General features: G+C 42.0%; 1 protein-coding gene and 1 pseudogene across 3 annotated transcripts in view; both read left to right on the top strand.

The window, feature by feature from the left end:
* Window positions 1–416: 416 nt before the first annotated feature.
* On the top strand, window positions 417–11,737 carry pnrc1 (proline-rich nuclear receptor coactivator 1). 2 transcript variants are annotated; one of them, XM_087982266.1, is made up of 4 exons: window positions 417–1,196; window positions 1,831–2,236; window positions 6,176–6,235; window positions 11,235–11,737. In XM_087982266.1, exons 1-3 carry the CDS (start codon window positions 792–794, stop codon window positions 6,229–6,231), a joined length of 867 nt encoding a protein of 288 aa, XP_087838392.1. In that variant the 5' UTR covers window positions 417–791; the 3' UTR covers window positions 6,232–6,235; window positions 11,235–11,737. The 2 variants fall into 2 exon arrangements, with proteins under 2 accessions (XP_087838392.1, XP_043542320.2); XM_043686385.2 differs by lacking the exon at window positions 6,176–6,235 and having other exon boundaries at window positions 11,235–11,736.
* A 1,825-nt stretch (window positions 11,738–13,562) lies between these two features.
* LOC122548245 (peptidase M20 domain-containing protein 2-like) overlaps window positions 13,563–24,124 on the top strand; it is a 39,735-nt pseudogene continuing 29,173 nt past the window's right edge. Inside the window, exons 1-2 of the transcript XR_015752110.1 lie at window positions 13,563–13,652; window positions 21,468–21,902. The product of XR_015752110.1 is annotated as a peptidase M20 domain-containing protein 2-like (transcript). The remainder of the gene's footprint in view (window positions 13,653–21,467; window positions 21,903–24,124) is intronic.

Genomic DNA, 24,124 nt, shown 5'->3' with positions numbered 1-24,124 from the left:
CACAGGAGCCTGGAAAGTACCGTCATGTGATCAACCTCCTCCTCCTCCTCCCTCCCCCCAATAAAACTCAATTCCAACGGTCGTCACGAAAATAGCGAACTATAAACGAATACAACAAAACGCGATTTGAATGTTTTAAAAAAAATAAATTAAAAAGTTACAGATACGACTGCAAGAAATCAGATTAATCTCCAACTCCGTTGCCCTCCCCCAAACTCAATACCCCTTTCCCCATCTGGTCACACTCCAGCAGACCAATGACATCATGGTTGCTAGGGACCAGAAGGGACGGTCCGCGCGGGCGTGTCGTTAGTCACGTGCCTCCACCACCGCACGATACCATTGGTGGTTGCTGGGGAGTGATGACGTGTCCCTACCCCTTCTCTCCCCGCCCCCCCCTCCCAAATCCGGTTGTTGTCAGGACAAGTGCGAGACTGGAGCTTAGTGTCCATGTTCTTTCCTGCTGTTTATAAACTGGAGTCGGCCTTTTACTGTCTACCCGTTGTTGAACCCAGCTGACGATATATATATATACACACACACTGGGATATACGTGGGAGGAAAGCTAGAGCCTGAGACGAGAGGGCTTTGCGAGTGAGCGAACAATCGCAGGAAATCGCTTCAGCCTGGCCGCCATTTTCAGCCTTTTGAAACTTTTTTTAATCCAACGACGAAAGGCGAGGAGGTCTGGGTTTTTTTTGGAGGAGGTAGGCTGGTGATTCTACTGTTCCTCTTCCCCAACCTTACTTCCCAGTATATATTTCGGGCGAATTAGACGTTTTTGTCATTGCATGGTGATCGCCTCCTCCGTTGGACGTCGCACCTCAGATGCTGAGTTCGAGATTTTAGCTACAGGTCGGAAGCGGAGGAGACGGCGGCGGTGGGAAGTCGCTATGCATCCATTACCCCTGCCCCGACCACCGCCAGGCCCTCTGCCCACCAGCGAAGCCTCTAAGACCGTCGTCGTGAGCTGCCACCGTCACTCCAACCAGCAGCAACATCCACAACCTGGCAAGACGGCTGCGGTGAGTCGAGCTTGGAAGATCCGCTGCTCTTCCTCCACCGCGCTGCTACAGAGACACACACACGGCCGGCCTGCCTCCCGGGGCGGCGGGGCTGCAGGGCCCACGACGACCACCGGGCCCGAGAAAACTACACCAGCGACTGGCAGCTGCTTGACCGCGGAAGAGCGCAAGGTGAGAGACCCCCATGTTCAAATTGGGGAGGGGGGGGGGAAGAAGGAAGAGAGAGAAACTTTCACCGTTCTCGGAGAGGACATGGGGTTAGGTCTGGGCGGGAAGACCCGTTTTAAACGCTGAGACCGTTCGACAGCTGTTACGCCGCGCGCCCTCCCTTTTTTCTCTCCTCGCCTCCCCCCAGCAACAAGTGACCAATCAGAGCGCTTCACCCACCGACCAATGGCCACAGAACTAACCGTTCACGTAATGGCGCACCATATTCGTGCACTTCCGGGTTCCCGGGGAAAGGGGCGGAGTCGGTGCGGGGGCTTTCCGCTTTGCAGGCTGTCAAATCTCCCTCTCCGCTCTCTTCCTTTCCCCCCCTCCCCCCACTTGCCTTAACTATCCTCTTTAGGTGGAAAGAGGAACAGTCTCTTGTAGGACGATAGGAGCTCAATTTGTCTGAAATGCTGGAAACTGTCAAGCTGGTCTTGATAGTTTTTGTTAGATTGTCTAGTTTCGCAGGGAACGCATTAGAGGGGAAAGTCATCACTGGGGCAATCGCTGGCAAAGTCGAAACACTTCTGCGGCTCTTAGCTCTGTAGTCAAATTTTGCAACCTTTCTCATTCTTTCTTTTCGTTTCTATCCTAGGTGACCAAATCCATGGGAAGGTCGGATAAAGCAATAATTCCACACACACAATTCATGTATAGTGTAAATAAAACAGAGTACTGCCAACCTCTAAATACCAAGAAAAGAAACAGACGTAGCCTACAGTTGAGAAAAACTTCAATAAAAAGAAATGAAAACAGCCATAGCCAGAATGGTCCTTCTGTTGAATGCTGCAATATTATCAAAAACGATGCAGACAAGCCGATTATTTCTGCAAACCCATCCAAAAATCTAAAATTACTGAAAGCTGGACTGAAGTCTGCACTGAGCCTTCAAGGAGATCAGAACTATGCTGGGCCAAAGTTTAGTGAGCCACCGTCTCCCAGTGTTCTACCTAAGCCGCCCAGTCATTGGGTAGGAGCACATGCTGAATGTCATGATGAGAGTAAGGAAATAATGACTGTCCACTTAAAGACTTTACTGAAAGTTAATGTATAATTCTTGAGCAGTTCAGGTTACCTTAAGCAGGTAATAGAGGAAAAAATTTATGAATGTTTCCGTCAAGATTCGACTTGTTGCAGCAGAATGTCCTGTATTTTAGATAATTGTAATGTCCTCCTTGTGGTTTTGGGATGACCATACGCAAGTGGTGCTAGTAATGAAGTGGGGTTCTGTATATTAGTGTAAACCATGTAATTATTTGTATATTTTCGTATACTCAATTTGAAAGAAAGGAATTATAATTTCATATGAGAATTTGTTGCCCTGTGCCAGTTGGTGGGCAGAGTTAAATTTTATATTTTGTATATAAATAGGGAAAACTCAAGTATTCCAAGTTATTCTCTGAATGCAAAACTAGCAGCTGTAGAGTTGTGTACTCCCTTGTAAAGACGCTTGACAATCTGCAATATGTTTCTGACTGTGAAATAGACTAGGGCATAAGATAAATGATTCAAGCACTGCTTTTATCTGCACTACTGAAGGATACTACGTTCCATCAACAAGATGCACTTTTGTCTTACTGGGTGTTTTAATATGTAATGTGAATAATTTTAAAATCTGCCACCAAATTCAACGAGAGCTTTGGCTGGAGGAGGAGCACAGTTTGGTCTTTGGTAAACACAATACCTCATGGTTAACATACAAGTTTTGTGGATCCTATAAATGCGGATCTCTCAAAGACCACTGACAAACTTTTTAAGCTTTGATCATTTCCCGCTCATCAATTTTCACAATCACTGCAGAAGATTGAAATAGGAAGGAGTTGTGCATTGCATACTTGTTAGCTCATCTAAATTTCTGACAGTCCCACTTTGGAAAGTGGGAAAATTCTGTTAGTCTTTCTATTCCTGGTTTCTGGTGTATCGTTGTACTGTGGCGAGTAGTGTCTGTTCCATTGTAGGTATTTTCCTAGACTTCTAAGAGTGGTGATTGGACAACTAATTAAATGAGCCTGCACTGAGCCAGGATGTACACAGGGCTGATGAGACTTTCCTACTAGTGAAAATTGCAGTTTTCAATATAGCTAACCCATATGTACACCGAATGAGTGTTGACACTTTCATGTATTTTCTTTTCATTTCAATATTGCATCTGAAGATTGCTTTTCTGTGAAACAATTTCTGCATGCTAACTTTCATTCCACTCTCCCAAAACCTTTATCTTCGGCAAAGTCTGTGATCTAATGTCACTTACTAAATGAGTTAATTGCAGTTATCATATTGGCAAGTGCTCGTTCATCTAGTTGTGAATGGCTACAAACTTCAAAAGATCCCTTTGTTTGCTCATGTACTCCAAATAGCTACCAATTAAGTTTTTATAAGTTTAAAATAAAAGCTAAAATCCTATCCATGCAACCATTTTAGCCACTGGTATATCTCAATTACAATGCAAGTTCTCCTGGCTCAGTTAGAAACAAAGTGAGAAGAGTAAACATCATATATAGGAGGAAATTATCAATCATGTGTCTTCATTTTGGGCACAACATATTGTGTAAACTACACAAATAGCTGTCTCTCTAGCTTTTGTACTGTAACAGATACCTGAAAAAGATGTCATCTAGTCAAGTGATTTTATAGACTTTGTTTTTGAAACATCTCGTCCAATGCTAATACATAACTGGAATTTTACCTAATGTTAAAAGCTGAATATTTTTTAACCCTATGCAAGACATTGGCAAATAATTAATGACTTAAAATATAAAGTTGTTAAATGAGAAATTGGTATTTTCTAGAAGAAATGCTGTCATCTTTGATGTAAAGATATTTTACTGCAACACTTGCTATCTGTTCCTCTTGAACTGTTCTCATAAATTGGCAAATTTCAAAACCAAAAATAAAATTTAATTGATCTCCCTGGTAATAGTATTTGTTTATTTTCAACAGATTCCATTCAGTATGTGTAGCAGTCTCTGTTGCCTTTTTGATGGTTTTTAATAGTACCTGGAGTGACACGGCTGGATCAGAAATTGATAATCTCTTGCTCCTCACTTTGATGGGTTTGAACAGTCTTTCACCCAACTATACAATATATAACTTTTGCACAACGTTACGTATTTCTAAAGTCCTTCAAAGTGTTGTAGAAAGCAGCAACGATTTGCTAACCAACTTTCAAAACCTCTGAACATTTAAGATGTTCTAATGTTCAAAGTTTGGGTGAAGATTTGAAGCTCGGGTGCTCGTTGTTGTGGTTTTGTTCGCCGAGCTGGAAATTTTTTGTTGCAAACGTTTCATCCCCTGTCTAGATGACATCCTCAGTGCTTGTGAGCCTCCTGTGAAGCGCTTCTGTGGTGTTTCCTCCGGCATTTATAGTGGCCTGTCCCTGCCGCTTCTGGTTGTCAGTTTCAGCTGTCCGCTGTAGTGGCCGCTATATTGGGTCCAGGTCGATGTGTTTGTTGATGGAGTTTGTGGATGAGTGCCATGCTTCTAGGAATTCCCTGGCTGTTCTTTAATGTATGCTATTCATCTCGCAGGTTCTGCATTCAACCATTCTTCCATAATTACATGCTAGATGCGTTCATGGTTATATTTGTAGTCTCTTATTTTGGACTCACTACGAGACTAATATGGAAAAATCAGCTCTTTGTCTACAATTTCCAATTTTTAAATATCATTCATGGGCCATGAGCCTCAATGACCCAGCTTGTGTTAATTGCCCATCCCTAATTGATTCTTAACTGCTATCCAAACAATCACAACACTGGGTCTGGAGTCATGTGTGGGCCAGATTGGGTAACAATCGCAGATTTCGTACTCTGAAGGCTATTCGTGAATCAAATAGATTTTTAACAACAATTGACCCTGGTAACATGGTTGCTGTTACGCTAAATTTTAATTCGAGATTTGTTTTAATGTTGAGTTAAATTTCACCGTTCCATGTCCCAGGACATTAGCTTAGGGTAATGTATTTCTAAACCTCACCCAGTGGCATTATCACTATGCTATTGCTTCCTCAATTGTTTCACATGTTTACAGATCTCCAGTAGAGTGCTGTACAGTCTTGTTTGTTTGTCTGGACAAAATAATTGAATCCTGATCAACATTATCTGATAATTAAACCTTTTTAGTTCTTGCACCGTCCTTTAAATTGGTTTTCCCATCTCTGCTCACCACTGTGTGTCTATCCTTTTTGCAAATTTTTTTTTTAAAATTCATATGGCTAGGGAACGATTTGGGGTTTATTGAATGGGTTCTTAAAATCACTTCAGCTGACAGTGTTGAATGGGTGACAAAAAAGAAATTGTTGGGAAAACTCAGAAGATCTGGCAGCATCTGTAGAGAGAAATCAATTAAAGTTTTGGGTTGAGTTTGGCACTTGACCTGAAAGGTTGATCTGATTTTTCTCCACAGATGCTGCTAGACCTGCTGAGTTTTTTTCAGCAATTTCTATTTTTGTCTCTGATTTACAGCATCAGCAGTTCCTTTCAGTTTTGACAATGTTGAATGATTGTGATGCCACCAAGAATGGATCTCTTAAGATCAGAATTAATGTCTACAGGCAATGGTCTGAGTTGGCTGGCCAATTTGATCTGTTTCTCATGTTCCACCTGTGTAGAAAGTGGCTACAATCTTCAATAATTCATTCTTGAGTTATTCGGAGTTGTCCATTGAACAGTGAAGCCTGGGACTTCAAGCTACAACTGATCTAAGTGATGTTTGCAGATCAACCAAGAGGTGTTGTCATTCTTTTCATATGGACTTTGAGTTCAGGAGGTGTTGCTGGTAGGTCTAAGTACAGTTGAGTGATGTCAAGATATTTTGGTGTTGATTTGTAAATGAGTGATTGACCACCGAACTGAAAGTGAAGAGTTTATCTGGTCTTCAAATTGTTCAAGTTGGTGGTTGAAACAGCAGTGTTTGGTTCAAGTCTTCATTTGTTGATGCAGGTTTCCTGGCTTGGCATGCCCAGGGTCAAGTTATCGGCAGGTGGGAAGAGCAGTGACTTGGTAAGCAAATAATAAGTATGTGTTTGCTTTTCAATTCTATTTTTATCACACCTTGATCCTCATCTCACTTAAATTCATTTTTAAAAAAAAGTGCAGATTCTGAATATTTGAAACAATCGGAAATTGCTGAAGAAGTTCAGCAGATCTGGCAGTATCGGTGGAGAGAAAGTCAAAAATTGACTCTGCTTTCTCTCTACAGATGCTGTCAGACCTATTGAGTTTCTCCAGCATTTTCTGTTTTTGTTTCAGGTATTTTGGCCAAGTATGCTGACTGTTTGGTGAAACTTGTCCCCTTCTTTTTTTTCCCCGTTGTATTTTTTTAAACAATATCCTGACTGACCATATAATCCTAGGACTGCTTGCACTTGACCTGACTGTGGACATCCTCGACTGTAATGAGATTAGCCCCTTGACCAAGTGTGAGTCACTCTCAACCACTAAGCACTTGTCCCTTGATTTTCATGCATGGCTGTTTACTTCAAGTGCATGTCGTGCGTTTGCTGCGTAAGCTGCAGGTACATGCTGCCATTCTGATGGTGACATCGCATTTTGCCAGACATTTGACATATCCACTCTCTTTGACTAATACATTTTACTCTTCAGTCCTCCCTGCCACCGCAAACTGCTTTCTCCTTCTGCACTAAAGCATTCATCCAAAGAGGCTGTCTGCTTTTAACTCAGCATTAAAGACCTTATGCAGGTAAAAAGAGGGTTAACCCTCAGACATTGGCTGCCTCATTAAATGCTTAAGCCTTTGTACATAAAAGAAAAGCAAGTCAAGAGTCAGAGGCTGGATACACCTAAGTACGTGTTAAAGATGTTATGTGCCAATAACTAAACTAGATCCATAAGATGCCTAACTCTATGCCAGCATAAAGCATCTTGTATAGTTATGCAAGTTGTCTAGCAATTCCTTAGTGCAAAGCAAAATGGCAGAGAATGTTTGAAAGGATATGGCTGAAGTCATGAGGTTGTGATTGAGTTAGTCCAAGAGCATATATTGATGCTTTGCCAATGCCAAGTTGCATGGATGAAGGGTCCATGAAAAGCATAACCGGAAATACTTTGTGTAGAAGAAGCAGCTCTGTATAAAGAGAAGAGGGGAAAAATTATACATTTCCAATCCGAGTCTTATACAAAAGGCCTTTCAAGAATGCTAGAGAACTAAAGGGACTAACACAAAAATAAGAAGCTGAAGTAAATTAGCATCTGTAAAGAAAGTAATGCTGGTGAAATGAATGGGTTGAAAAGTACCCTGGATGTGGTGATGTTCATCCACAAGATTGGAAAGGAGTGTCTATGAAGATTTTGAATGAGTTGGTGGTTATCTTCCAAATTCTATAGATTCTGGAATGGTCCCTGCAGATTGGAAGGTAGCAAATATAACCATGAGAGGGAGGGGGGAGTGAAATTGGGGAATGACAGACCTGTTAGCCTGATATATAGTTGGGAAAAATACTACATATTCCAAAGGATGCAAGAACCGTACATTTAAAATAATTGTAGGTTTGGGCAGAATTACTAAGGACCATTGAAAAGGAAATCACATTTGATAAGTCTTAGAATTTTTTGAGATGCAACATGTAGAAATTATGAGAGGAAACTATAGATTTGGTTTATTTGGATTTTCAGATGGCTTTCAATAATCATTCAAATGGGAGGTTAATTGACCAAATTAGATCACGAAGGATTAGTGTGAATATATTGGCATGGATTGAATATTGGGTAATACCAAAAACGAAGAGTAACAAATGGGTCATTCTCAGGGTGCAGGCTGTGATTAGTGGGTTATTAGGGTCAATGCTTGAGCATCAGATATTTATAACTTCTATTAATGATGTGGAGGTATCGGTGTTGGCTGTGAGGGACAAAGTTTAAAAATCACATAACACTAGGTTATAATCCCAACAAGTTTATCTGGAAGCACTAGTTTTCAGAGCACTGCTCCTTCATCAGGTAGCTAGTGGGCAGGATCATAGGACACATAATTTAGAGCAAAAGATTGTAGTGTTATACAACTCATGATATATTGAACAAACCTAGTTTGCTGTTAAGTCTTTCATCTTTTAGGATGGGTTGCAGGTTTTGATTCATTAAAATGTAAATCCCAGAACTACTTTCAAGTAATTTTCCTGAGATAACTTAAGGTTTTATATTAAAAAAAAAAGTGACCTCTCAGCTCAGACTGCATTAAAGGTGTGAGGTTAGAGTCTGTCTGTATTCCAATCTTGAGTCAGACTGGTTCTATTTCCAGAATAGAAATTTATAAAATGTCACATGGATTGACTGCCTACATATTGTGTGTTTTTGCACAAAATAGAATGTATCCGCAAATACAATTCTGCAGAATTGTATTTGCTGATATTCTTTTTTTTCAAAAAGCACACAACCTGTAAAATCTGCACTTGCAAATAAAACTGTTGGACTATAACCTGGTGTGTGATTTTTAACTTCTGTTAATGATTCAGATGTGAAGATCAAATGTACTATTTCCAATTTTGTTGACATAAAACTAGGTGCAGATGTAAATTGTGAGGAGGATGCAAAGAAACTCGAGAATTTAGGCAGGGCAATTGAATGTGGAAGAACAATGGCAGGTGAAATACAATTTGGAATAATATAAGGTTATCCAGTTGGGTAGGAAAAACTGATATGAAGAATATTTCTTTAATGGTGCGAGATTGGAAAATGTTTATGTTCAAATGGACCTGAATCGTCTCCTTCATAAGTCATGGAAAGTTCGGTGATTGTTTTTGACCAGCATGGATGCGAAAGGCCAAACGACCTTTTTTTGTGCTGTAGTTCTCCATATCTTTGTGAAAGGAACCATGCAGTGCCGCAAGTAGTTAGGAGAGCAAATGGTACGTTTTGGTCTTTTTTGGAGAGGCATTGCTGCTATTGCAAAGGGCCTTGGTGAGATCGCACTTGACAATTTGTGTGAAGTTTTAGTTTCCTGACCAAAGTAAGGATAGATTTGCTATTGATGGAGTGTTCAGAGGCTCACCAGAGTGATCTGTGGGACAGTGGGATTTCCCTCTGAGAATAGATTGAAGAGACTAGTCCTCTCTTCCCTACAGTTTAGAAGAATGAGAGGTTATCTCATTGGAGCATACACAATTATTACAGGACTCTTTTAAAAGAGTAAAAGGGGCAAGAATGAATCCCCTACCTATAGGATCTGTTATGAGGGCTTACATTCTCAGAATAAGAGGTAGACCATTTAGAACTAAGATGAGGAGGAGTTTCTTTATTCAGATGCTGGTGATTTTTTAAAATTCTCTACCTAAGAGAGCCTTGAAGGCTCAGGCATTTAGTATACCCAAGACAGAGTTTGGCAGATTTCTGTATACTATATTAATGATATCAAGGAATATGGAAATAGTACAGAACAATGACATCTCAGAGAAAGACCAGCCATGATCGAGTTGAATGGAAGAGCAAGCACGAGAGTTTGAATGGCCAACTCCTTCTATTTTCTATGTTTTTGTAAATGCTTTTTTGAATTATCTTTTACTGTCTAACCTCCTTTTACCTGATGCATCGCAAGACCATTTTGCTTTGATAATGCTGCTGATGTTGGCTAGTATCTATGTATTTGTCATACAGGTTCCCACAGTTTTAACCTGTGCATTTATAGGTGCTAATGTGGACTTTCAGATTGGGATTATGGGACTTTAAAAAGTCATTGGCTTAAGTTTCCTTTTGTATTGCCTACAGTTCATTTATTGAATCAGCAGGCAAGTAACTGAGTTAGTTGTTACTAGGAGCTATACAAAAAATTGCCTGCATTTATTCTGTTTCCATTCTGCTCCATCCCTTAGGAAGAAAAGAAAATATGAAGGGGTATTATATCTTCCAAAAACGAAACAATTTAGCTACAGTAGAGAAATATTTTCAAGATCTTTTAGTATTAGAGATTTATTTGCAATTGTTTATGGCAATGCCTATGAAAATTATTTTTCTGTCATTTGATGGATAAGTCCTGAATATTCTTAGCTGTTGTAGATTTTTAGCAGTAGCATTTGTTTTGCTCATTGCTTCAAAAGTCCAAAGGATAGGACTTTGTTTTTGGGTTACACTTAAAACTAAGTTAAAAATCGTACTCACTTTCGGAACGCTGCTCCTTCATCAGGTGGTGAAGGAGCAGCGTTCCGAAAGCTAATGCTTCCAATTAAACCTATTGGACGATAACCTGGTATTGTGTGATTTTTAACTTTGTACACCCCAGTCCAACACCGGCATCTCCAAATCATGACTTAAAACTAAGGCCTGCATTTTGTGAGGCCAGTGAAAGTCTCCCTCACAGAGAACGGTTGGGAACCCTCATCAATTATTACTATCAGACCTTTCCTGCATTGAGATCCCAAGTAGCAGAACTTGCAACAATCTGATTGGCTGGAAGCTCATAAAGCTATAAAATATTGCAGAAGAAGACCAGGTCATAGGTGCGCAAAGGTTGAATTGGAGTCATGGGAGTGGAAAGCGACTTGAGGCAAGGGCAGAAAGTGGCTTTCGGATTCCCTTTTTCTGATTCTCTGTTCCTTGATTAGGCACAGAGTGCTCATTAATGAAGACACCCTCCTCCCTTCTCCCCTTAAATGATAGAGGTTGCACACAAACTGAACAGGTTTTGCTGCGTGGTTTTCTGAGGAAATGGGAGGTATGATTCAATAAGGAACCTCCATGATTCTCACCGTGATGAGCTGTGTAAAACCTAGCATAATAGAGACATACAGCATGGAAACAGATCCTTTGGTCCAACTTGTTCATGCCAACTAGATATCCTAAATTTAACTAGTCCCATATCCCTCTAACCTTTTGGCCCATACCCTTCTAAATCTTTCCTATTCACGTCCAAGTTTCTTTTAAATGTTGCAATTGTACCCACCTCTACCACTTCTACATAACTATCTGTAGAAAATGCAATTTTGTCAGTAGAAGTGAGAGAATTGTTACACTCTGCTAACAAGTTATTTATATATATGTATATATTGCCTAGGAGTTCAAGACATTTGCCAGAACAGTCTCCCCAGAAATGAAAGCACTATTCAAATAGATTCCAGCTTCATGGAAAGTTAAATGGAAATTGTTAAGGAAATTATCATCGGACACCAAAAAGGAACTGGAGCTTTTTGGTTGCTGCTTTAAGACCAATGGAGATATGAGAATTCCATATGAGATCTGGAGGAAATAATAAAGCTTACGTGCCAACGGATTAAGAATGACAACAGATGAAGAAGAATGAAGAGTAAAATCATCAACATAAGATATTACAGATTTTCAAGAGATATGAAAACAATCTCTCCGAAAACTCGATTACATTGACTTTTCTTTTGCAAATGTTAGTAAATGAAGAAAATTATACCCACAGGCATAGATAAGTTAAAAATTTAGTAATTCACTTACTGTACTGCAAGAGAAATTAAGTATTTGTACATTGAGGGAATACAATCTGAAGGAAGCTGATGTACATTGAATAAAATAATTAACAAAACGTTGGGTGATGAGTGAACAAGGTCATTTTTATGGAAAAGAAGCAGAACAGGAATGACAGACAAAACCATCTATTCTGGGACTATATTCTAATATATCAGATGCTTTGTGCAAACATTATTTTATCAACTACATTTCTTATTAATAGACTCAATGAAATTGTTACTGAGATCTTTTAAATTCATAGAACACAGACCTGAAAAGTGATATTTATCCATCCACAACTTGATTTAATTGGGCTACTTAAAACACAAAAAAGCAGATTTAATGTTTTGAGTCCAAAACATTTCTCCCCAAACATGCTGCCAGACCTGGTGAGTTTTACCAGCAATTTCTGTTTTTGTTTCAGGTCTCCAGCATCTGTCATACTTTTTTTTTCATTTTAATGTCTCTTAATGCTTCTCTCCTTTTGCAGGAGGAAAATATACTGAATAAGTGTGAATATGTGCAAACGGTGGGGGTGGGAGGATGCCTGGCATAGGATGCTGAACTCTTTTCAGGAGCAGGCCACAGAGCTGGCAGGTCACCAAGGGAGGAAGGGGATGTCTGCAGCCATCTAGTGAGAAAGTATCCCAGTTCTTACCAAGCAATGAGTTATGTTTTCAATAACTAATTATTTGATTCAGTAAGTGAGGAATTAAATTATACTCTTTAGTTGTGGAGCACTTTCTGTAATAAGGTTTATGGTTTTATTACTGTTTCATGGCCCAGGTTAAACACTTGTTAAGTGAAGTGACAGCATTATAGTTTGCTAATCACAAGGACAAATGTGTAGATGGTTTTAAAGTGAACACAGCTTTTACTCAGGACGCAGCTCTTTATACTTTAGAATGGTTTACTTTTGTAAATTTGTACACCACATTTAAAAGAAAAAGTATGTAGCAGGGTATATGCATGCATTTGTGTTACTGTTGTATGTATTTATAATACTTTGGAATTAGGCTCCAGAGCAAATTTTCTAGTCCTATAATTGATTTGATTGCTTTATATGTATTTATTAATTAACAGAGGAACCTTGATTATCCGAACAAGATGGGCAGGCTGTATTTTGTTCGGATAATTGATTATTCGAATAACAATACTGATCTCATGCTGTGCTCTACCAGAGAGTTTGTTTAAATCTGTAATTTTGATGAGTCTGCTATTTAAACAAACTAATCTTTACATCCTGCAAATCTCAGGTTAAACTGAGAAGGGCTAAGTCCTTACCATCACATAAAAACATGAAATCCCAGCATTAAACAAGGTCCCGAACAGCTTCTACAATCACAAGAGCATTTGTCAGTTTCTGCTGAACTCAGTGTCATGATAGAAAGACAGAAGTTTAATTTTTCAGCCATTTTTTTCATGAACGGCCCCGTAAAGTGACAGGAATAAAGCACTTACTTTCGCAAAGCGTTGTGTAATATAGATCATGTGCTGTCCATGAGTTAGCAAAAAATTAGAGTTTAGGTTGTCTCTGGTCATACATAAGAGGTAGTGCTTAACAAGGATTAATAAGCAGTAATTTTTCGTGGTTCAGTGTACCAAAGGAAGAATATGGGAAGAAATGTAGAAACACAGAATACAGGAGCAGAATAGGCCATTTCTTTGAGTCTTTTCTGCTATTCAATGTGATCCATGGTTGATCAGTACCCCGTTCCCACTTTCTCCCCATATCCTTTGATCCCTTTAGTCCTAAGAACTATATCTTCATCTTTCTTGAATTAAAACTTCTGTCAACAGAAGAAAAAAAGGATTCTGTACCAAGTTAACCAGTGTGGCACTCTGCTACCCCAAGTTGGTTTGACTGAAACCAGTGTGTTTATCAAGTATTTGTTACTTTTTACTTGTCATGATAAACATTCTGAAAATATACTATTACCTGGACTGGGCCTTGCAACTAAAAAGGACCAAAAAGCTTTTAGATGGCTATCTGAACTTGGTCAGTAATTATAATTGACTTAGATCTTAGAAGTGAAGCTAAAGTGAACCCAAAAATCTTAAAAAAAAAAGCATCCAATCTTAATGTAATCTTAGTTAAGAGTCACAGCTTGTGGTACTAAAAAAATCGTTATGGTTTCCTTTGCAGCCTTTGAATCGTACTCCAAAGCTAGCACAAAAATAATTAAAAGTTTACAAGTCCCTCTTCTGCTAGTTCCTTGAGCTACACCTCTTATGAGAAGAAGGCATGATCTGCAGAAGATGCCCTGTGAAGAATTTCCTCCCCACTCTTCAGCACTGTAATGATGTATATGGAATATGTATAGAGAATAGGCTCAGATGAGTTCAGCGCTGACATGGGTTGCAGGAGAGGAGGAAGAAAGGGCTGAAGTCTCTTATCATTTGGAAAACTGCTGAGGAATAGGCTCCTGTTGAGCCCAGTACAGTGCAGATGGTAACCTTCCGGACTCAGCCATTAATGATTTAAGGGAGATACAAGGCAAGCAAGATGTTGCCTTACAGAAGTACTAGAGATCACGTGTAGACTGGAGAAAAGGGCAGAGAGGTCAGGCTGTACATGCACAGGAACTTTCACTCCATCACACAGAGTGATCAGGTCTTAAGTTTGCTTGCTGGGCTGATAGATTTGTTCTCAGATGTTTCGTCACCAAACTAAGTTACATCATCAGCGAGCCTCCAATGAAGCATTGGTGTTCTGTCCCACTTGCTATTTATGTGTCTTGGTCTGTTGTGGTGGGTGATATCACTTCCTTTTCAGTTTCTGAGAGGTTGGTAAATGGGGTCCATATCTATGTGTTTGTAAATGGAGTTACGGTTTGAATGCCAGGCCTTTAGGAATTCCCGCATGTGTCTTTGTTTAGTCTGTCCCAGGATGGATGTATTGTCCCAGACAAACTGGTGTTCCTCTAGCTTCAGGTCCACTATATGTATGTCATCACAAAACGCAACAAATCCGAAGAAACCCACAAACACATAAACAACATCCTTACTAGTATAAAGTTCACCAAAGTGGAAGCAAACAACAACAGACTCCCCTTCCTGGACATCACGGTAGAACGAAAAGCCATTGTAGAGCTGCAGACCAGCTTTTTCAGAAAAGCCACACACACTGACCAGACACTCAACTACAAGAGCAATCATCCCAATATCCACAAACGAAGCTGCAACAGGACATTATTTAAACAAGCCACAACACTTAGCCGCACCCAGGAACAATGAGAAGCTGAGGAAAAACACCGGTAGAACATATTCAGAAACAATGGGTACCTGATAATGTGCAATCTGCCAATTCCTGCATTGATTCCTGCACAACAGATCTAAACAGGAAGACACAAGAAGTCCAGAGACTCTAGCCACCCTGCCATACATCAAAGACATATTGGAGATGATGACCAGACTACTCTGGCCCTAGGCATCATAGTAGCCCACAAACCTACCACGACACTGAACCAGCTCCTGATGAATTTAAAGGACCCCTTACCAACAACCAACAGAACAAATGTCTTATACAAAATACCCTGCAAGGACTTAACAAACATTACATTGGACAAACCGGCAGGAAACTAGCCACTAGGATACATGAGCATCAACTAGCCACCAAAAGACATGACCAACTGTCACTGGTATCCAGACACACAGACAAAGATGGATACCAGTTTGACTAGGACAATTCATCTATCCTGGCACAGGCTAAACAAAGGCATGCACAGGAATTCCTAGAAGCCTGGCATTCAAACCAGAACTCCATTAACAAACATATCGATTTGGACCCCAATTCCAACCTCTCAGAAACAGAACTGGAAGTGATATCACCCACCATAACAGAAACATAAATAGCAAGCAGGACAGAACATCAACGATTCATCGGAGGCTCACTGATGATGTTACCTAGTATGGTGTTGAAACATCTGAGATCAAATCTACCAGCTCAGTGAGCAAACTTACAACTTGGTCTACAACCTGAACTACAAATCTTCTCTAAAATGGCAAACTCAGAGAGATGGCTGAATTAATTCACTGGTTTGATCTCCCTTTATCTGACAAGGAAGGAGGCATTTGAACCAGCATGATGAGCAACAGACAGACACCTAGGGATTGGTGTCAAGAGGTTTCCTGCTCCTCAATGCTGCTTGACCTGCTGTGCTTTTCCAGCCATACACTCTTAACTCTAAACTCCAGCATCTTCAGTACTCACTTTCACCTTGGAATTGGTATCACAGGACATTCCATAGGTGCCCTGCCATTAGATCTCCACTATGTCAGAGAGACCAAGCACTTTCTTCAGATTCTAGGTAAGAAGTTTGCACCTACACCTGTACTGATGACCTTCAGCAGGCCAGAACCTGTTAGATCCTGGACTACCAGAGGACACCTACCAAGCCATCTGAGGTAAGCTGACAAAGCAACCAGTGGACTTCTTAAGGAACAGCTTGGGCTGCTGAGGTGAAAGCAAGACATGGTGGTTGAAAAAGACAGATGAAAGAACATTAAAGTTCTTATTGTTATCGACCTTCTGTACCACCTGACACTTGTCACAAATATAGCACTTTATACAAGTCACATGGTTTCTCCCAATCTGTTAAAGCTTCTATTTATGTTTTCCTTGTATATTTGCAACAGCACATGAACAGAAGCTCACTAACACCGTGGGCAATTAGAGACAGGCAATAAATGTTGGCCCAGACAGCGATTCCCACTTCCCACAAATTAAACAAAAATGTGGAACAGCCTCATGATAACTCCCTGGATACTAAGCACACACCTGCAGGAATTGTTGCTTGTGGTAATATTCGTAGAAACATAGAAAATAGGAAGAGTAAGCCATTCAGCCGTTCAAGTCTGCTCCATTATTCAATATGTTCATGGTTGATCATCCAACTCAGTAACCTGTTCCCACTTTGTCCCCATACTCTGATTCTTTTAAGAGAAAGTGACTGCAGATGCTGGAGCTCAGAGTCGAGAGTGTAGTGCTGGAAAAGCACAGCAGGTCAGGCAGCATCCAAGGAGCAGGAGAATCAACGTTTCAGCCAGCTCCCTATACAATAGTGTAGTGTATCCTCCATAGGTTTTCCTCTTTATTATTCGGCCACATACAACACCTTCTCTACATCGGGGAGACCAAACATAAACTTAGGGAATGGTTCGTCAAGCATCTCAGCAGGGCCCACAGGGCTGACCAGACCTCCCAGTCACCACCCATTTTAATTCCCATACCCACTCCCTTTCTGACATGACCATCCTTGGCCTCCTTCATTGCCACAATGAACCAAACCACAAATTGGAGGAACACCACCTCATCTTCAGTCTACAGCTGGGAGGACTCAACATTGAGTTCTCCAATATCAAATAACGTCCTTTTCCATCCCCTGACTCCCTTCCCAACCCCTCCCCCTCCCTTCCACCAATCAAATTCATTCTTCCCATTGACCAACCAGGTCGTACCCTCTACCTATCTTCACCTATCCCCACCACCACCATACCCCCGCCACCCCCTTTATCTGCAGCTCCCCATACACCCACTCCCAGTCCTGAAGAAGGGTTACACCCGAAACATCGACTTCACCCCCTGATGCTGGCTGGCTTGCTGTGTCCTTCCAGCCTCCTGCTTATCTACTATATACAACACCTTTGCAAAGACAGACAGGAGTCTTGATCTTACATTGCTTTCCATATATGTGACAATTAGTTCAATCTGATTCTTGGTGGGCTTTGTTATCCCCTATGATACAGCCCTACAATCATGGAATTTACAGCCTCTGTAATGACTTAATCTCCATATCCTTTGCTTCCATACACATGGTCATTGATCATTGAAGGTGGCAGGCCAATTGGAGAGCGCAGTAAACAAGCATACATTGTACAAGGATGTGTTGAAATGAGCAAACATTGCTGGAGAGCCTCAGCAGATCTGGCTGCTAGCCAGTTTTGAGAAGATTTGTAGCCCAGGTTGAGGTTCTGGATGTAAATTTGCTCGCTGAGTTTGAAGGTTTGTTTTCAGACATATCATCACCATACTAGGTAACATCATCAGTGAGCCTCCAGTGAAGCACTGGTAGTATGGCCCGCTTTTTAGTTATGTGTTTAATTATGTCTTTGAGTGGATGACATCATTTCCTGGTGGTGATGTCATTTCTGGTTCTTTTTCTCAAGAGGTGGTAATTGGGATCCAAGTCAATGTGTTTGTTGATAGAGTTCTGCTTGGAATGCCATGCTTCTAGGAATTCTCATGCATGTCTCTGTTTGGCTTGTCCTGGGATGGATGTGTTGTCCCAATTGAAGTGGAATCCTCCTTCATTTGTATGTAAAGATATTTACTGCCTTGTTCCCATTTACCACCCCCTAAGAAAACGAACTGGAAATGACATCACCACAAGAAACAACGTTACCAACCCAAAGAAACCTAAGCACATAAATAAAAAGCGGGCCATACCACCAGTGCTTCACTGGAGGCTCACTGAGGTCGTTACCTACTATGGTGATGAAGCGTCTGAAAAGAAACATTGCAGTTCAGCGAGCAAACTTACATCCAAGATCTGGCTGCATTTGTGCAGAGAAAACAGCATTAATGTTTCAAGTCCGCTGACCCTTCTACACCACAGGACTCAAAATGTTATCACAGTTTTCTCTTCACAGATACTGTGAGGGCTGCTGCATTTCTCTAGCAATTTCACTTTTCAGATTTCCACCATCAAGGATTCTTCATTTTATTTGGGGCGGCACGGTGGCACAGTGGTTAGCACTGTTGCCTCACAGCGCCAGAGACCTGGGTTCAATTCCCGCCTCAGGCAACTGTCTGTGTGGAGTTTGCACATTCTCCCCGTGTCTGCGTGGGTTTCCTCCGGGTGCTCCGGTTTCCTCCCACAATCCAAACATGTGCAGGTTAGGTGAATTGGCCATGCTAAATTGTCCATAGTGTTAGGTGAAGGGGTCCATAGTGTTAGGTGAATGGGTCTGGGTGGGTTGTGCTTCGGCGGGTTGGTGTGGACTTGTTGGGCCGAAGGGCCTGTTTCCATGCTGTAAGTAACCTAATTATTTTTGAGGTTAGTTGAACTTATGCAATACAGCTGTCCGACCTCAATATTCTGTGTCACACCAATAAGAGGAATATCAATGCATTGCTGAAGAGCACAGGACAAATTTAGAGACAAGTTAGAGTCATAGAGATGTACAGCATGGAAACAGACCCTTCGGTCCAACCTGTCCACACTGATCAGATATCCCAACCCAATCTAGTCCCACCTGCCAGCACCCAGCCCATATCCCTACAAACCCTTCTTATTCATATACCCATCCAAATGCCTCTTAAATGTTGCAATTGTACCAGCCTCTGGCAGTTCATTCCATACACCGTGCCGCCCCTCTGCGTGACAAAGTTGCCCCTTAGGTCTCTTTTATATCTTTCCCCTCTCACCCTATACCCCCTAGTTCTGGACTCCCCGATTCCAGGGAAAAGACTTTGTCTATTTATCCTATCCATGCCCCTCATAATTTTTTAAACCTCTACAGATTAGATTACTTACAGTGTGGAAACAGGCCCTTCGGCCCAACAAGTCCACACCGACCCGCCGAAGCGCAACCCACCCAGACCCATTCCCCTACATTTACCCCTTCACCTAACACTACAGACAATTTAACTTGGCCAATTCACCTAACCTGCACATTTTTGGACTGTGGGAGGAAACCGGAGCACCCGGAGGAAACCCAAGCAGACACGAGGAGAATGTACAAACTCCACTCAGAGTTGCCTGAGGCTGGAATTGAACCCGGGTCTCTTGCACTGTGAGGCAGCAGTACTAACCACTGTGCCACCGTGCCGCCCCTCAGCCTCCGACGCTCCAGGGAAAACAGGCCCAGCCTATTCAGCCTCTCCCTATAGCTCAAATCCTCCAACACTGGCAACATCCTTGTAAATCTTTTTTGAACCCTTTCAAGTTTCACAACATCTTTCCAATAGGAAGGAGACCAGAATTGCACACAATATTCCAACAGTGGCCTAACTAATGTCCTGTACAGCTGCAACATGACCTCCCAACTCCTGTACTCAATACTCTGACCAATAAAGGAAAGCATACCAAATGCCACCTTCACTATCCTATTTACCTACGACTCCACTTTCAAGGAGCTATGAACCTGCACTCCAAGGTCTCTTTGTTCAGCAACACTCCCTAGGACCTTACCATTAAGTGTATAAGTCCTGCTGAGATTTGCTTTCCCAAAATGCAGCACCTCGCATTTATCTGAATTAAACGCCATCTGCCACTCCTCAGCCCATTGGCCCATCTGGTCCAGATCCTGTTGTAATCTGAGGTAACCCTCTTCGCTGTCCACTACACCTCCAATGTTGGTGTCATCTGCAAACTTACTAACTGTACCTCTTATGCTCGCATCCAAATCATTTATGTAAATGACAAAAAGTAGAGGACCCAGCACTGATCCTTGTGGCACTCCACTGGTCACAGGCCTCCAGTCTGAAAAACAACCCTCCACCACCACCCTCTCTCTTCTACCTTTCAGCCAGTTCTGTATCCAAATGGCTAGTTCCCCCTTTATTCTATGAGATCTAACCTTGCTAATCAGTCTCCCATGGGGAACCTTGTCGAACGCCTTACTGAAGTCCATATAGATCACATCTACTGCTCTGCCCTCATCAATCTTCTTTGTTACTTCTTCAAAAAACTCAATCAAGTTTGTGAGACATGATTTCCCACGCACAAAGTCATGTTGACTATTCCTAATCAGTCCTTGCTTTCCAAATACATGTACATCCTGTCCCTCAGGATTCCCTCCAACAACTTGCCCACCACTGAGGTCAGACTCACCAGTCTGTAGTTCCTGGCTTGTCTTTACTGTCCTTCTTAAACAGCGTGGCACCACATTTGCCAACCTCCAGTCTTCTGGCTCCTCACCTGTGACTATCGATGATACAAATATCTCAGCAAGAGGCCCAGCAATCACTTCTCTAGCTTCCTACAGAGTTCTCGGATTCACCTGATCAGGTCCTGGGGATCTATCCACCTTTATCCGTTTCAAGACATCCAGCACTTCCTCCTCTGTAATCTGGACATTTTGCAAGATGTCACCATCTATTTCCCTACAGTCTATATCTTCCATATCCTTTTCCACAGTAAATACTGATGCAAAATATTCATTTTGTATCTCCCCCATTTTCTGTGGCTCCACACAAAGGCCGCCTTGCTGATCTTTGAGGGGCCCTATTCTCTCCCGAGTTACCCTTTTGTCCTAAATGTATTTGTAAAATCCCTTTGGATTCTCCTTAATTCTATTTGCCAGCTATCTCCTGTCCCTTTTTTACCCTCCTGATTTCCCTCTTAAGTATACTCCTACTTCCTTTATAGTCTTCTAAGGATTCACTCAATCTATCCTGTTTCTACCTGACATGTGCTTCCTTCTTTTTCTGTTTAAGAGCACAGCCAAATCTGTTCCCAATGATGAAGCATTTCAGCTGCACAGATTGAAGTATTTGGAGACTGCTGCCCCGCCCCATCGAGCTAGCTGCGGATTGGACGGAAGGCAACAGTGCGTGGGCTGGCCCCCACTCTTGCCGCTGTTGATTGGAGGAGAAGCTGGATGGTGTAGCCGCACGCTTCACCAATCCGGCTGTTTTATTGGTGATTGGCATGCTATCACCGTCCCCACCCACACGAAGCGAGATGCTGATTGGAGAAGGAGCGGGAGGGTGTAGCCACGTGCCCTGCAGATCTGGCCGTTTGATTGGTGATGGGAGTGGGCCCCCCCCCCCCGCGGTATCTCTTCGCTGAGAGGCCGGAGTCTGTAGCCGACCCTCTCAGGCCGTAGAGGGAGGTTTCGCTGTGATGATGGCGGGGGGAGGGGACTGGAAGGCTTGGCCGCACTGCAGGAGCTGCTGTGCCGGGCCGTGGACGGTGCAGCTGGTGACCTGTCCACCCTGAGCCACCAGATGTGGAGGGAGCCTGAGCTGGCCTACCAGGAGAGGCGGGCTCACGACGCCCTCTGCAGCTTCTTCGCGGCCGCCGGCGGCTGGGAGGGTGACGCCTCGCTACCACCTGGACACGGCGTTCAGGGCAGACTGGGGGCCCCGGCAGGAGGCCTCGCCGTCGGTGACCTGTGCGAGTATGACGCTCTGCCCGAGATTGGCCGCGCCTGTGGACACCACCTGTTCGCCGAGGTCGGTGCTGCCACTGCCCTGGGGCTGAAGGCGGCTCTGGAGACGATACCCGATCTGAAAGTGAAGGTGACATTGGCGTCTGTGATTCTTTTTAAACCTCCGTTTAAATAAATATGACGGTAAAGCGTTGTGCTTGGAGTGTGTGCCTGTTTGGAAAAAAATGGAAAGCTGCAATAAAACAGCAAAGTGCTGGATTTCCATCTCCTCTGATAACAGAATGATCTTTGCTCAGTTGGAGGTCAAAGTGCTTGTGTACTTTTCAGCATTTACTGGATTTTTTTTCTTTTGCATTTGAGCAATTAAAGTGGCAGTAATGTCAAACGCAGCATGTCGAAGTAAGGGAGTATTGTTGCAACTGTACAAGGTGTTGGTGAGACTGCGCGCAATGCTCCACGCGGTTTTGATCACCTTCTTTGAGGAAAGATGTATTGACATTGGAACCTTGAAAGAATATTCACGAGATTGATCCTGGAGATGAGGGGTTTGTCGTATGAAGAGAGATTAAACAGTTTAGGCTGATCCTCTCTGTAATTAGGAAGAATGAGGAGCAATCAATTTGAGGTATTCAAGATGATAGAAGGTGTGGGAAAAATAGACGTGGAGCAGATGCTTCATCTTGGGCATTCTAGGATGAAAGGTCAAAGTCTTAAGGGATGGCAAATTAAACCAGTTGAGGAGAAACTGCATCTCACAAAGGATTGTGAATCTGTGGCATTTGCTATGTCAATGTGTGCTGAATGTTGGAACAGTGAGTGATTGAGTTGTCAGACTTTTAATTGGTAATGGGCTGAAGGGATATTGTTATGAAGGTGTACTGTACCTTTAAGAGTGAATACTGTTCTGAGTTTACAAGCACCTGTATGTATAACTAGATGGCAGTCCTAGAGTATACTGGAAAATTTGAAAACATGTAACATTTAACTGTGAAAAGGATACCAGACTTTTGGTTGCTATTTTTGGTTAAATTCAAATTGTCATCACTCAGTTTAAATTATGCCCCAGGATACTAAAACCCAATCTAGTTTGAATTTGTTTTGCCAACATTGGATTGCTTCATTGGTTCAATGTTGGAGATATAAAATGTGGGCCTTTTGAAAATTGGTCAGAGTAACTACCTTTGAAATGCATGGAGAGCTAACATCTTGCTCTGCAAGAAATTGGGAAACTCTCTCTGTCAAAGTAACCTCTTCATGTGAAACATACTTGCAGTGAAAAGAAAGAGGACGATCCAGGGAGATCCTCAGTTGGAAAAAGAGAGACGCAGAAGACCACAGCAGCTGTGGTTTTGAAGTAAAGTTGATGTAATGTTAATAAGTGTCTTATTGGAACAGCATATTGTTATAGAGTTGGTGGCACTTAATCAGTTAAGAGAAAGGGGGCATAAAATTGTGAATAGTTGTTTACTGTTTACCTTTTTTCAGTTTTTTAAGGTGTATTTTAAATTGCGGTGTTTGTAAGTTCTGTCACTCATGTTTTAAGATTGCGAAGCGTGGTGAGCTTTTCTGAGTGTTTGTTTAACTAACCTCCGTGTTGTAACAATTTGGAGAGAAGGCAGGAAAATGGGGATGAGCATATCAACCATGATTGAATGGTGGAACTGACTCACTGGGCACAATAGCCTAATTCTGTTCCTATATCACGAATGTATGAATAATGGTGGCCTTGGGCTGTCGGAGCTACTATATCTCTTTGGCCAAGACATGGTTGGTTTTGTCTGCTAAACCAGGGTGATCTGCTTTCCAATTTACAGCTGATTTACCAATCCTGGGTGGCATTATCCTATATCTGAAGATTGAGAGAAGAAAATAGTTAGGCACATTAGTCCTGGTAAGAGACTTGCCTCTTTTTCAACATCTCAGCAATTAAGTGCTGGGTCAGAGTCACTGACTTGAAGGAGTATGATGTCCTGCCCAAAATTGGGCACCTATGGACACAGCCTGCTCGCTGAGGGCAGTGTAACTACTTCTCTGGAGCCACTGCCTGACCTTCAAGTTGAGGTGATAATTCATGACTAGCTTGTTTTAAACAAATTTGACTGTGATTTGATGTGACTGGAATGTGCATTCCAGTATTTAAGGGGGACTTTTTTGACTTGCCACTGAGGCCTTCACACTGGCATTTAAATCTACTTAAAGGCCCTTAACCCCATCAATCTGACTTCCTGGCTGACAACTGATAGGTCACTTTATTTTAGCAGTCAACAACCAGTTTTCTAAATTTGAAGGAGTGCCCTTCATTTTCATAATTTTGAAGGAACAGCAGGCAAGCTGTGACTGGTAGAGGCTGTA

Source organism: Chiloscyllium plagiosum, unplaced genomic scaffold, assembly GCF_037043375.1.
Source record: "Chiloscyllium plagiosum isolate Xiang-an unplaced genomic scaffold, Cpla_swu_hap1 HiC_scaffold_3, whole genome shotgun sequence".
Classification (NCBI taxonomy): Eukaryota; Metazoa; Chordata; class Chondrichthyes; order Orectolobiformes; family Hemiscylliidae; genus Chiloscyllium; species Chiloscyllium plagiosum.
Note: the sequence above shows the minus strand (reverse complement) of the source record. Positions and strands in the feature narration are given on the sequence as shown.